This window comes from Microtus pennsylvanicus, chromosome 12, assembly GCF_037038515.1.
Source record: "Microtus pennsylvanicus isolate mMicPen1 chromosome 12, mMicPen1.hap1, whole genome shotgun sequence".
NCBI classification, from domain to species: Eukaryota; Metazoa; Chordata; class Mammalia; order Rodentia; family Cricetidae; genus Microtus; species Microtus pennsylvanicus.
In genome coordinates this window covers 29608667-29623036 of record NC_134590.1, presented here as the reverse complement: position 1 = coordinate 29623036, position 14370 = coordinate 29608667, and the positions used below count along the sequence as shown (strand labels likewise).

At 42.4% G+C, this 14370-nt stretch overlaps 1 protein-coding gene across 1 annotated transcript in view; it reads right to left on the bottom strand.

Annotated features, from left to right (window-relative positions):
- The window catches only part of Txk (TXK tyrosine kinase), a 53361-nt gene that overhangs the window by 23440 nt on the left and 15551 nt on the right, over positions 1-14370 (bottom strand). The window contains exons 2-6 of the mRNA XM_075943233.1: positions 13995-14046; positions 12767-12869; positions 11892-12097; positions 8814-8879; positions 4958-5012 (exon numbers count right to left, since the gene is read on the bottom strand). Of these exons, the coding sequence (XP_075799348.1) occupies positions 4958-5012; positions 8814-8879; positions 11892-12097; positions 12767-12869; positions 13995-14046 (482 nt within the window). The remainder of the gene's footprint in view (positions 1-4957; positions 5013-8813; positions 8880-11891; positions 12098-12766; positions 12870-13994; positions 14047-14370) is intronic.

Sequence of the window (14370 nt, the reverse complement as noted above, 5' to 3'; positions counted from 1 at the left end):
ATGGATATGATTCTCAGAACACAGCATTAGAAAGCACCATAATCACATCCTAGAAAATACTAAACTTGAAAGGAAAAATTAGTATTGAGATTGAACTGTTCCAGAGCAAATGAACAGCTGATAAACTCCAAAATATGTGTGTAAGATCATCTTAATATCAGTAACATCAACCTAACCCAGGCTCGTGTAGGAGTTCCTTCTGTTTGTGTGTTGCTTTCATTGGTTAATAAATAAAGAAACTACCTTGGCTTAGTTGATAGGACAGAACTTAGGTAAGCAGGGTAGACAGAACTGAATTCTGGGAGTAAGAAAGCAGAGTCAAGGAGAAGCCATGGATCCTCCGCCTCAGACAGATGCCGGTTAGAATCTTGCCCGTAAGCCACAGCCATGTGGCGATACACAGATTAATAGAAATGAGCTAAATCAAGATGTGAGAGTTATCCAATAAGAAGTTAGAGCTAATGGGCCAGGCAGTGTTTAAATTAATACAGTTTCTATGTGGTTATTTTGGGTGTAAGCTAGCCCGGCAGCTGGGACGAATAAGCATGCTTTCTCCTTACAACACCAAGCTGAACAAAAGAAAAACCACTGAATATTAAATCAAAATATTAAAGAAAATGTTAATAGATGGAACCCAGTAGCATCAAACCCATATGCCCACAGCCCATTGACTCAGAGAACCTGAGAATCTGTCTCTACTGTTGCCCGTGTGTCCAATGCGACCGTGGAAAGGTTTGTTTTTATGTGTCTCGGTGATTCTGAGAGTGAGGAAAGCTAGGGATGCCAGAGAAAGCCTCCATATTTAAAACAGTTTATGAACAGACAGGCTGGCCAATGAAGACAGTAGAAAATACATATAATCCAAAATAATTTTTTATCATTATGAGAATGGCAACTAGAGTGAGTGCAGAATAAAAAGATAGTTCGTAAATTTATAAGGAATAAGTAATCTTCCCCTTACTCATTGCATCAGGAAACATTACTAATGAACCAATAGTAGAAGCTTACAAAATAGAACCACTAGCTTCATAGAGAAACAGGGGAGTATTTTCTTAACCTTGGAGTAGGGAAAGCAGTTCTGCATTGATTCAATTTATCAACCTCGACAAATACTTTGATAAATTCAAACATGCAAAATTCAAATGCTTAGAAAACGGCTGGAAAATTGAAAACCTGAAAGAAATATTGTCACATGCCACAAAGGATTCGTTTCCTTAGCTATAGCTATAAAGATTCTGTAGATTCTGAGAAATGCATTAAAAACCCTGTAGAAAACCATGCAGAGAATATGAACAGTTACAACAAAGAAAAATCAAAGACATAAAATGTAACATATGGAAAACGCTTGCCATCTCTAAGCTAAGAGAATGAGTCAAATTCGCAGGGAGAGGAGGCAGCAGAGGAAAGATCCAGATGTTTCACACGATGCACTGCCTGGAAAGGCTGTGGGAAACAGCTGCTCTTGTGTTTCTGGTGGGTGTCTAGACTCCTCGCCACTCCTACAGGGCACTTGGAGGTCTACGGAAGTTAGAAATGTATATTCCTTTTGGCCTTGGGTTTCCATCTGGAGAGTTATTCTACAGAAAGACTCATATAAATGGAAAGAGATGTGTGAGAGGAGAGAATTGGAGGCAACACTGTTTTAAAAGTGAAAGAGAGTACATCTCACTTACTTTTCCATAATGAACTATTGATTTACAAATCATGATTGTGGTGGTTTGAAAGAAAATGACCTCCATAGGGAGTGGCACTATTAGGAGATGTGGCCTTGTTGGAAGAAATGTGTCCCTGTCGGGGTGGAGCTTGAGGTCTCCTATGCTCAGGCTATGCCCAGTGTCACAGACTCCTGCTATCTGCAGATCAAGATGTAGAACTCTCAGCTCCTTCTCCAGCACCATGTCTGCCTGCATGCTACCCACCGTGATTATAATGGACTAAACCTCTGAACCATAAGCTAGGCCCTGTTGAATGTTTTCCCTTCTAATAGTTGCCTTAGTCATGGTGTCTCTTCGCAGCGATAGAAACCCTAACTAAGACTGTGCCGAATCTAAACTAGAGAATGATATTCAGAGAGAGTGAATGAGAGACGACTTGTGTACTGATGTCAGAAGACTCGGTGGGAAGAAAGAGTGGTGTGGAGAAGAGTCTATGCATAAGGGGCCGAGGAGACAGATGCTTCAGTAGGGAAAACATTTGCTGTGCAAGCATGGGGATCTGAGTTTGGACCCCTAGCACCCATATAAATGCCAGGTATGTGTGGCAGCCTGCCTGGAATCCCAACACTTGGTAGGCAGAAACAGGGAATTCCTGAAACAATCCCCCTAGCTTAACTAGACAAATCAGCAAATTCTGGGTTTAAGTGAGGGACCCTACCTTAAAATAGAATATAGAGGGCAACCAAGGACGATTCCAGATGTCAACCTCTGACATACATGCACAGTTCTTGTTAGGGATGTGGTCCCTGGTAGGTTTACCATACTCCAGCGGATGGCTTTACCCTGTGCATGTATGGGCAATTATTCTTAGCAGGTTATTTTTAAAAGGGATATGAGGCCGGAAGGGAGATGTGAGGAGAGATCTGGAAGGAGTTGGAAGAAGGGAGAGGTGAATATGATCAAAATATATTGTATACTTGGATAAAATTCTTAATAAATAGAAGTGTAAATTAGCATCTTACTTTTCTATTCCCACGACAAAATACCATGACCAAGGCAACTTCTAAAAGAAACCATTTAATTCGGACCACATAGTTCCAGAGGGCTAGAGTCCATGACCATTCTGATGCTGAACAGGGCATAGTACTGGAGCAATAGCTGAGAGCTTACATCTCAACCACAAGCACAAGGCAGAAAGAGAAAGAGCTAACTAACAGTGTGGGCTTTTGAATCTTTAAACCCCACCCCACCCCAGTGACAAACCTCCTCCAGCAAGGCCAAACCTCCTGATCGTTCCTAACAAATTCCACCAACTGGGACCAAGCATTCAAATATATGAATCTTCTCATTCAAACCACCACAACCAGTCAAATTGTTCTGAATCAAGTCTTGAAAATACCTAGCAATATTAAGTCTGAGAATTCAGTGTGTACATGTGTATGCAAGATTCTTACAAGGAAACTTATCACCCCAGTGTGCTGAACAGTAAGAAGCTGGAAACAACTGGAATGTTTATAAACATTGAATGGATTTATATATGCATACAATGAAATATTAAATAATATGGTGATTCTAAATGTATACATATGAATAATTTTTTAAATCATAAGAATCCAAAGTCTTGGATGGTGGCTCATACCTATTATCCCAGTACCTGGGAGGTTGAGGCAAGAGGATTGCCTCAAGTTTGAGTCCAACCTGGGCTACACATTGAAGCTTTGTCTCAAGAATAAGCAAGTACCAATGTATATGATCATCTTTATGTCAAGTGGTAAAATTATTTATGCACACATATAGATGATAAACATACAAATAGAGGGAAAAATGAGAATGCATCCATCCTTGTGACTGCCTTTAGTGAATGTAGGGGAAATGATGGGGTGAGCTCCTGCTGTGCAATTTTAGACCCTTCAGAAATGTCAGGCAGCGAGCACAGTGGCAATGCCTGTAATGTGAACTTGGGAGTTAGAGGAAGGAATATCACAAATTAAACATTAGTCTCAGTTATGAGGTGAGTTCGAAGTTAGCCTGGGCTATGTGAGGCGCTATCTCAAACAAAGGAAAACAGAAAACTGAAGAAAAAAAACCCCTCAGGGTCAAGTTTTAACATGACATCAGTGTGACAGGCATGTGGGCTCTTCCATAACTCTTTGGTCTGGTCTTCAGCCGATGAGACCCTCCAATTACAGGATCTCTTGCGCCAGACGTACACATTCCTGGTTATTCAGATCACGTGACCTATATAATCTTGTTTATTGCAAAGCTGCTCCCCCCTCTTTCCCTCCTTTAATTTTCCAGGGTGGAGCTATTGATTTTCCGAGCTTTCTTCAGCAAGCAGACCTGTCACCTGAGGTCAGGTCTTGGTCCCCCATCTTCCACATGGCCCCCTAGTTTAGAGTGGGTCTTTGCTGGGTCACTGCTGACATGGATTTTCTTTTATGTACCAAACCGACTCTCATTCACATTTCTAGAGTCTCAGCATCTGAGGCCGGCACAGAATGACACACTTCCTCTCCAGGTCTGGGTTTGACACTTCATTTCCCCGCAGTTACCCTGTGCTGACGCTGGAAACTTAGACTCTCCGCTGTTTTGACTTGATTTGACCTAAATGAGCAGTTTTGATCTGAATTTAATATTTTAACCACACACTCTCCTCTTTGTTCCTAAAGACTAAAGAAACCAGCCCTGCAGAGCTCTCTATATTTGTGTTTTTCATGAGCGTAAGCAGAGGTCACAAGGCGAGAGGCTCTGTTGTGCAGAGGTCATACGGCGGTGGCGGTGTTCTCAACCTGTGGGTATGGCCCCTATGGGTCTAATAACCCTTGCACAGGGGTTACCTAAGACCACCGGAAGACACAGATATTTACATTACAATTCATAACAGCACCACAATTACAGTGATGAAATAGCAATGAAAATAATTGTATGGCTGGGGGTCACCACAACATAAGGAACTGCATTAAAGGGTCGTAGCATTAGGAAGGCTGAGAACCACTGTCAGATGGGTACCTCAGATACAGACTCCACGGAGAGGATGCATGTTGAATGAAAGAGTCTGAAGTCAAGATTATTTCAAGAGAAACACGTTTCTGAAATCACAGTGGCAGTCCGTGAACAGGCAATCTTACGTGAATATGCCTGACTTTTGACTTAGAAACATGTGCAGCGGGAGTGAGTTTGCAATGGTATTTTAAGATCAGAAAGGACAGGAATACACCTTTTTGAAGGACTACAGTCTTCATCATAGACTTTTCAGCATTCCTAGAAATATTCACGGGCTATTTCTGGACACACTGAATTACCTCTTGCCTCAGTAGGCGTTCCGTCTGGTTTCTTGTAATGTTCTTATGATACCATCTAGAAAATTAACAAAGAACACATTTTAACTTTATGGGAATTTTTATTCAGGAAAAAAACACTCTAATTCCTTCATCTTAAAGTCTTCATTTAGAATTTAGTTTAGAAAGCTCTAGCTTAAATTCAGATAAATAACAATGTTCTATTATGTTGCGAATTTACCAAGGTCAATACATTTTTTTTCTCATTTCAAGCCATTCTATAGTTCATTCTACCACAGCTCACATCACCCTTCTGACCCACATGGTACTTATTATAACTTTGCATGATTTAACATTATATAAAATTCCATGAAAAAATATGAAGTTAAGAAGTTATCTTCAGGGACTGGAGAAATGGCTCGGCGGTTAAGAGCACTGGCTGCTCTTCCAGAGAACCCAGATTCAACCACCCACATAACAGCTCACAATTGTCTATAACTCCAGCTCAGGGGATCTGACACCCCCACACCAACGCAATAAGATAAAATAAATAAATTATTTTTTAAAAAGAAGTTATCTTTAACACGTGCTTAGTTCTGTGAACAAACTAAAATACAGACATTTCCATATCTTTATTTCCCCTCAGAAAGTTCCAGTCTGCATGTTTTTAGAGATGTTAGGTCCCTTTCCAAAGTGAAACCCATCCTGACTTATCTAATTCTCCTTAATACATTCCCGCTCTGCCAATATAGTTAGTACTTGACAGAGTTTATAGACAGGGACAGCCCACCCACAATCCTGACCCAACTGCCTCTCTGTCTTCTCCTTCACCACAGTCTCCCCTGATTCACTAAGCCACACTGGGATTCTTTCTTTTCTGATAGCAATAAGCACCCTTCCACCTTCAATCCCTGTTTTCTCTGCATCCAACATGTCATTAGGTGACCAGACATCAGAACGACACACAGTACGCACAATCAAATAACACTATGTGGAAAGCGTGTTGTTTGATATGACCAAGCTGAAGCAGTAGTGTACAGAAAAGAGGGAAACTGTCAAACAAGGAAGACAGAAAGGTCGAGAAATTTGCAACTTCAAAACAACGTATTAACAAAGAGCTTTAAACGTATCTGAATATTACTGGAAATACTGCTTTGTGGAGAGAAAAAGTCAACATTACACATGAACTGAGTCACCATGGATGGGCCAGGGGTGACTAACTGAAAAGCCTGAAAGGATGGAGTCTCTCAGTACGTGGACTTCCCCTACCACCTGGTGGTGAGAAACTGCCTCAAAATCTGGATGGTCGGCTACCTAAACCTAATTTAATTAACCATGACTGACTATACCCAGTTTGTTAATACAAATCAGATGTATCAGGAAATTTAATTGACTGGCCTTATAAATAGGACTAAATATTAAGGTATATTTAGTAAGTGGAATTTGATTTACAGTGATTCTTCTTATTTATTTAAATTTATGAATAATTTATTAAGACCAGCCTGTTGAATTTGAAAGATTACTGAAAACTGTGATAATACAACAGATTATTGATAATGTAGGTGTGTGTTTAGAACCAAAGCAGCCATCAATCTTTCTACACACCAATGTCCCCTGAAATAACAGAGGTCCCCCATCATCTTTCAAACTGCCTCCTACCACCTTGAGAGCTCTTGTCACGTTCTGAGAGACGTCATCCCTATCCCAACTCTTCGGCCTCCATCCATCACTTCCCCTGTTTTCTCCTGTGATTCCTATATTACTCTTTAGAATAACAATTTAGTACTATAATTTAGAATTATATATTTGTTTTTATATCTAAAATTGTTGAAAGTCCCTTTTCTCCACTACTTGTAAGCTCCATTAAGGCAAGAAGGGTTCCGTGTGTTCTAAATTGTCCCCCTAGGGCCTAAAGTGGCTGATATCAGATACATCCCTGGTATACATTAATGGGATTGAACACGTAATGGGATCCAGGTGCTGAAGTAACAAAGGCATACTGATCACCTGTAAAACTAGATCGAGTGGGCCAAACTCCAAAGGACTTTCCCATTACCGTCATATGTTTACTATGCTCCACGTGAGGTCGTGTCCCCACTTTTTGGAGCATCCAGAGGCAGTAGGCCGTGCTGCTCCTGCACTCAGCACCTCCACCTATGGCGGTCCTTTTCTTATAGTCATCATAAAAGTGGATGGCGCGTACTAAGTGACCCATATATTCTAGTGATTAGTGATGGTAACTATTACATTCCTATTTTAATGCAGCAGTTTAAAATTTTAGAAATAAAATTTAGTTCCTAAAAAGCTTGATTTTAAAATTTTTGTAAATCAGAGTCCAAAGAAATTAAGTGGAAATTCTGTTTTGTTGGGTTTTCTCTTTTGCAGGGAGCATTGAGGCAGGGATTTTCTGTGTAGCCCTAGATGTCCTGGAGGCTGGCCTCAAACTCATAGAGATCCACTTGCCTCTGCCTCCTGAGTGCTGGAATTAAAGGTGTGAGCCTAACACCAGAGCTGACGGATTTAGAGGATCCAATCTCTACAATACAAACAGCCTTAAACCAGAGTCTTGGCTTAGTCTAAACAAAGGAAGCGATGAGCAGAAGCTATGACTGAAAGAAACGGAAGTACCGTAGTTGAGAGTCTGTTCAGTAACCACCAGACTCTTGTCACACGGGCCACACATGTCTGCTTTGATCTTCTGGAAAATCCGAACTTGAACAAAGATGCGAAAAAAGTCCTACTTTTCCTAATTATTCTGGGTTGATTTTCATACCCAGTCTCCTCTAAGCTAGGCTTCTTTTGCTGCTCAGCTTCAGCACAGGCGAGCAGCGAGACCCTATGGGGCAGGCTTGAGTGAGTGACCATAAGCGGATATGAAACTATTTTCTAAGGGAGATGATGGCTTAGTCCCCTGAATGGGGTGGAGAGTGGAATCTCAGGCCAAAGGGTCAGGTCAACAGAAAGAACATTCGAGGCAGAAAAGACTGAAAGCAATTTGTGATGGAACTGAAGAGCATGGTGGGAAGGAGGAAGAGACAGCCAACAGAGCTGTCTAGGAAAGCCATGCTAGATGTTAGCCATGTTAGATGTTCCACGTGCTCTATGATCGTCTTCATCTATGAAGGCCTGCATTATTCACCAAAAATTTCAAAACTGGAGTCATTTTAGAGAAAGGTGTATTTAACCTTGCCTAAAGTAGAGGCAAGGCCAAGGAAGCTTGCTCCATTGTATTTGATGTCTGCTGTCATACTGGCACCTGTTGGAAGCATATGCTAATTGCAAGATAAGTACCAAGGGAGGAGGGGCCATGAACTCAAGCTGTCCAGGTCAAGCACTTTGGACCTATAACTTAATCTGCTGGACTTACTTTTTCACCTGAAGAGCAAGGATCTTTGAAGCAATTGCTCAGACCTTCCTATTCCAAAGCTATAATGACTATCAGAAAGAGGGGAAGCTTTTTAAAGCATAAATTGGATAAGCAGACTTAAAGTTCTTGCGAACAGTATAATCAGCCTCCCTCTTGTCCTCATGTATTTCTAAAAAGATCAAAACTGGAGCCAGCATCTAAAACTAGCCTGTGTCGACTGTCGGTCTCAATCTGTCATTTTGAAAAGCAAACGTTCCATGTAGGACATGCAGTACCACACGTGTATCAGTGTCTCTAAAGCATGGGTGTGCCAAACAAAATAAACACGAGCTTAAGGAGGATTCTCAGAAGCAGCCGAGGTAAGAATCAGAGGTCTCCCTATTGCTAAGGTTACCGAATGTGTTACTTTCCTTTTCTTTTACAAACCTGAGAACTGTCTATACTTCAAAGTTCCCAGCAAGTCCCTGATTGTCATAGGTTAATCACACTGCAGGCTTGGGAGGGGGCACTTACTCGTATATTTCTAAATTGGTGACTCTGTTTTCTGTCACGTAGTTGCTTGGGATTAAGCCTTCATTCCTACAACACAAAACAATACAAAACTCAAGATGGGAGGTCTGTAACATTACCATGACATGTCCATAATTACTTAAACCCCAAAGATGTAGGGGGAAATCAAAAGCATTTTACTCATTAAACTGTTAAAAGAATAAAAATATTTTTCATTTCCAACTTCACAAAAATCTCTATATAATATATACTAAGATCCTAACTTATAAATTAGCTATTTTAAGAGATTTTATGACCATATTTCCTTTTCTTCCCTTCTTTCCTTTCTTCCTTCTTGCTTGCTTCCTTCCTTCTTTCCTTCCTTCCTTCTTCCTTCCATCTTTCCTTCCATCTTTCCTTCCATCTTTCTTTCCTTCCTTCCTCTTTTGAAATAATCTCCCCATGTAGCTCAGGCTAACCTCAAATCCCAGGTCCTCCTGAGTCACCTCAAAAGTTGCAGGGTTGCAGGCTGGTGCCATCAAGCCCAGCTCCCCTATGCATTTTCAAAGGAAAGTGGATGCAGCTCTGAGTTTCAACTTAACGTGCACTGTTCAGTGGAAAGAGCATGGGTAAGCTGAGGGCTGTGCCATTGGCCTCACTGTAGACGGACTGTTGAAAGGCTTAGATTTAGAAAAGAAGCCATTAGCTTTTATTTTATAGTTAAATTCACAGAGTTTATAAAACACTGCCAAAATTCTGTTTTGTCAATGTTGGGTCAAAATGGTACCCTATTAAGCCAGGTGGTGATGGCGCACACCTTTAATCCCAGCACTTGGGAGGCAGAGGCAGGTGGATCTCTGTGAGTTCGAGGCCAGCCTGGTCTAGAAGAGCTAGTTCCAGGACAGGAACCAAAAGCTACGGAGAAACACTGTCTTGAAAATAAAATTAAAAAACAAAACAAACAAAAAAAATGGGTACCCTATTTCTCCCCCCAAAGGGCAGGCCACCTGACCCATTCAAAATTGAGTCTTGGCCCAGCTCAACCTGGACTATGGGAGGATTTCTTGTGGTCAGATAAAAGCTAGCATTCTCCAGGAACTAACACAACTGGTTCCCACCTGTCAAAAGGAGTCATTTCTCTTACCTCTGGCAGAAGTGGCCACCTGTAGTTGCTATCAAAGACCACAGCTGCCTCCAGGGTTCCTCAGGATCACAAACACCTGCTACACATTTCAAGGTCCATACCTAGGCCTTGCATCCTGGTCCTTCTTACTTCCTTAGGATTCCTTCCTCTAAGATACCTGTTTGTTCTCTATAATGTCAAGGTTTCCTCCTATCCCACTATTTTCACTATATTATCTATCTATCTATCTATCTATCTATCTATCTATCTATCTATCTATCTATCTATCCATCTATCTATCTATCTATCTATCTATCTATCCATCCATCCATCTATCCATCTATCTATCCATCCATCTATCCATCTATCTATTTATATCATCTATCTCTCCATCTATCTCGTCTATATTTATATCATCTATCATTTATCTGCCTGTTTATCTAATCAATCTGTCTATCATCTTTCGCTAGCTACTTTCTCTTTCTCTCTTTCTCTCTCTAACTATGCTATATTCTCTCTCTCTCTCTTGCTATCTTGCTGTGTCCACTATTTTACCCCACTTCCCTAGCCCCGGCCATCTCCAGTCTGCTGGCCATGTTCAGTCTGCTTCCTTTTCTCTCTGCTCTTTCATATCAACAATAAATGCTTTAACCATACCATGGAGTGGCCATGTTGGCAGGTTCTTTACTGAACCCCTCACATACAATCACTACTTCTAACTAGTCACTTTTCTACACCTAACTCCACTGTCTAGTTGGTGATCCTTTTCAATGAGCTATGCTCACATGTTGAAATATGTGGTGTTGTTCATAGATTTAATTTACAGAGAAGTTATCACACGTCAAGGCTTGTTCTACAACTTACTTTCAGTTTGTCAGTAATGCATCTTGGTTGTCTTTTGGTCATTTCAAGAGGAGATAAAAGGACAGGAAAAAGAGAACTCCTGGCCTCCCCACTGGCAGGTATCATATCTGCAGTTTCCGTGTCTAGGGCAGGATGACTATTGCTAGGCATTAGGAACTTCCCCACTTGAACCCCACCTTATAGGAATAGTCTGACTTGAGTCCAAGACTGTGTTCAAAGATTGCTTTATGGCACTGCTTATAATGGAGGAGGGGCCAAACTAAAATGTGTATACATTGTAGAAATTTAAAGTAATGGACCTTAGTAGTTCCTACTTTTTTATTGATTTTACTGAGCTCTACATTTTTCTGCTTCCCTCCCTGTCTCTCCCCTCCTCTTCAACCCTCCCCCAAAGTCCCTATGTTCCCAATTTACTCAGGAGATCTTGTCTTTTTCTACTTCCCATATAGATTAGATCTATGTAAGTCTCTCTTAGAGTCCTCATTGTTGTCTAAGTTCTCTGGGATTGTGATTTGTAGACTGGTTTTCTTTGCCTACTTTTAGCTTAGTCACTATGATACCAACTGATTATTATAAGTCTTCCTTGATAGACTTTACACACTGAGACCGAATCTCTCAATGATTTTTATGTTCCTCAGGTCTGCTAGTCTAGCTAGCCAGCTAGCTCCTGGAGTTCTCTTCTTGGCCTCTCTCGAGTGCTGGGGTTACAGGAGGCCCACCAGGCTCTCTAGACTTCAATGTGTGTCCTAGGGATCCAGATTCTGGTCCCCACCTTGGTGACACAAGCACCTCATGGAGTAAAGCCAGCTCCCCAGTCCTTGTTTATTATCCCTATTCTACAAGTAAACCCCTTGGCAGTGATCCCCAGGACACGCAGGGTCAAGAGATAGCATGGGTGTGGGGGAGGGGAGGGAGAGGCAGGGGCGTTGTGGAGGCAGGTGCCCAAAGTCATTGTATTTTACTGTTCTCTTACAAACAGGGATGCAGAGACTGTTTTACCCCATGCAGAACAAAGAGTTAAGATCATGGAGATGATGACCTTGATCATCTCCCCTTGCATCCTGAAGCCTTCAGAGGTTGAGGAAAGATTAATAAGGACTCAGCCATCTTCTTACCCAAGACGGTCCCTGGCCTTCCACCAGTGAGGATCACACCTCTCCAATATCAGGTATTCCTCTGCTCTCTTCAGTGCCAAATTGCAGGGCTCCCGGGGCATGAAATCATAGAGAGCCTTGACCTGGATCCTCTCTTCAACAAGCACTGAGAGCGGGAGGGGAGGCAGCGGCTTGCGTTTTGAGGGTTGTGCCCCTCCTCTGTTGGACTGTAAAAAGAATTATGGTTTTAGTCATTTGTACCAAAAAAAACAACCAGAAAACAAAACAAAAACCAAAACCAGGACATATGCATCTACTTCCATCTCCCTTCTACCCAGCTCCACCAGTCCACCCAGGCAGAAACCAGGGACATGTGCTGCGAATGACTGACGGCCGCATAGCATCAGGGGACACTTGTCATTCTGTGACTGTTTGAAATCACAGATTCTCTCGACAGCATGGCTTTGGAGTTTTGTACATCGTGATTCTCAAAAGATGACTTACCCTGAAAGAGTTTCATTTGGCTTTAGTGATTGTTCGCCTGCGAGAAGAGAAGCCCACACCCTCCCCACCTCCCGCCCTTCCCTGTGCTGTAAGCTTGTGTCTTGGAGGAGCGCTTCACCCTCCAGGCTGCCGTCTCTTCTCATCTGGAATTTAACCCTCAACCCAAGATGGCAGAGCCACAGTGTCTTTTCCCACTGTCTTGTTTCAAACTCTATCTTTAAGTCTAGCGGAGTAGACTAGACTTAACTGGATTTCCCCCTTACTTTCTTCTAGAACACTTATTGAGCTCTTACTGTGTACGGATCCTGATTTGAAGTTTTGGGCATGGCCACACGCAGGACCTCCCCAGGGAGCTTGCCTGTGGGGGGACTCCCTGTGGAAATAATACTCACTTGCTTTTTGCTCTTCAACTTGTCAAGCCATGGCCTGTGACGCTGGGAATAATTTTCTGCAGGTTCTTCGTTTTTGCTGAGGCTTATCTGTGTTCTTACTTGTCTAGCATCAAAAAGCAATCATTTTACAAACAGTTCCTAACAAGGGTATTCCCGAGTCCCTCCGAGTCTTTCAGAGATAAAGCAATCTGTGTGCCCTTTTTTGAGAAAGATCACTTTCTAGTTCTAACTCCTCAAGCACATTCTGAACTACAACTCTAAGGATTTTGGTTTCTGCATCCAGAAGTCAGAAAAGAGAAGTGAATGCAGAGTTGTTTTTGAAATTAAGTTGCAAGAATGTGTCATGTGCCCAGAGTCCTATAGTTTTTGAGAGGTCTAAAACTCTAGTCAATCCAACAAACACTCTGAGTCAGGCAGCGTGGGAAGCGCTTCCCAGTTCGTCCCTGTCACCTCTGGTTACACAAGTACGGGGTGAATGATTAAGAACGCAAGCGTAGCCAGGCAATGGTGGCCCACGCCTTCAATCCCAGCACTCGGAAGGCAGAAGCAGGCAGAAGAACTCTCTGTGAGTTCACAGAGCAAGTTCCAGGACAGCCAGAGCTGTTACACAGAGAAACTGAGTCTTGGGAGGTGGGGGAACACATGTGCACCCTAACTCCGATATTTCATACTGTGGCCTCAGACAAAACAAAGCAACCTCTCTGCGCCTTGGTTTTTCCTCATCTATAAAGCAAGGATTATAAAGGAAAACGCCATGGGAGGTTCTGAGAGCTATGTGATGGAATAAAAGCAAACCTCTTAGAAGAGCGATTATCGAGTGGCTGAGACATGATGCCTCGAGTTAATTCTTACACAGTCACGTACCAAAGCAAGACTCGTGTAGTGAGTGTTATCATTAAGATAGGATTCTTGTGCTTGAGGGGAAAAATTACTGAGGGGAACACAGACATATAAAACAAGCAAACAAACAAATGAGGGCAGAACCATGCCACATTATGTGGGAACACACAGAAGTATGTGCAGGGCGGGGGGGGGGGGGGAATAGAGGACAGGCGCACCGGTACAATTTAACTCAAGTCTTTAAGAAATTGAACTGAGCAGATCAACAGGGACCCAATGGGAAAAAGCTTCCCAGACAGAAGCAAGAGACCCAGACAGGAGACTCAACAGACAGTCAAGACACTGCATTAACCCCGTTTCCCAGAAACTGCCCTCGCGGCCGACTCACCTCTTCTGCATGGAGCAGCAGCAGCAGCAGAGAACAGACTGGAAGGTGCTATCTAAAAAGGAGATCATTGTCAGTGTTAGGAAGCCGTGGGTCCATGACAGGGGGTAGCTGAAGCTTGCTGGGCCCCGGATAAGAGCGGGGAAACCATGGCTGTTCAGAAACAAAGGAACAGCATAACCCTCTTCAGCAGTGAAGACAAAAAAAGAAAAAAAAGTTCCTGGCACCCTGACCAGTGTGGTTTCCCTTCTCAGGCTCTTTTCTCTGGCCTGGTTTCTGCATTTCCTTTGTCATGAGTGATCAGTGGTCACTATACTCTATTGCTTTTGTCATGGTTAATGTTGGCCATCAGTACAGAAGAATGGGGTTCCAGAAACAG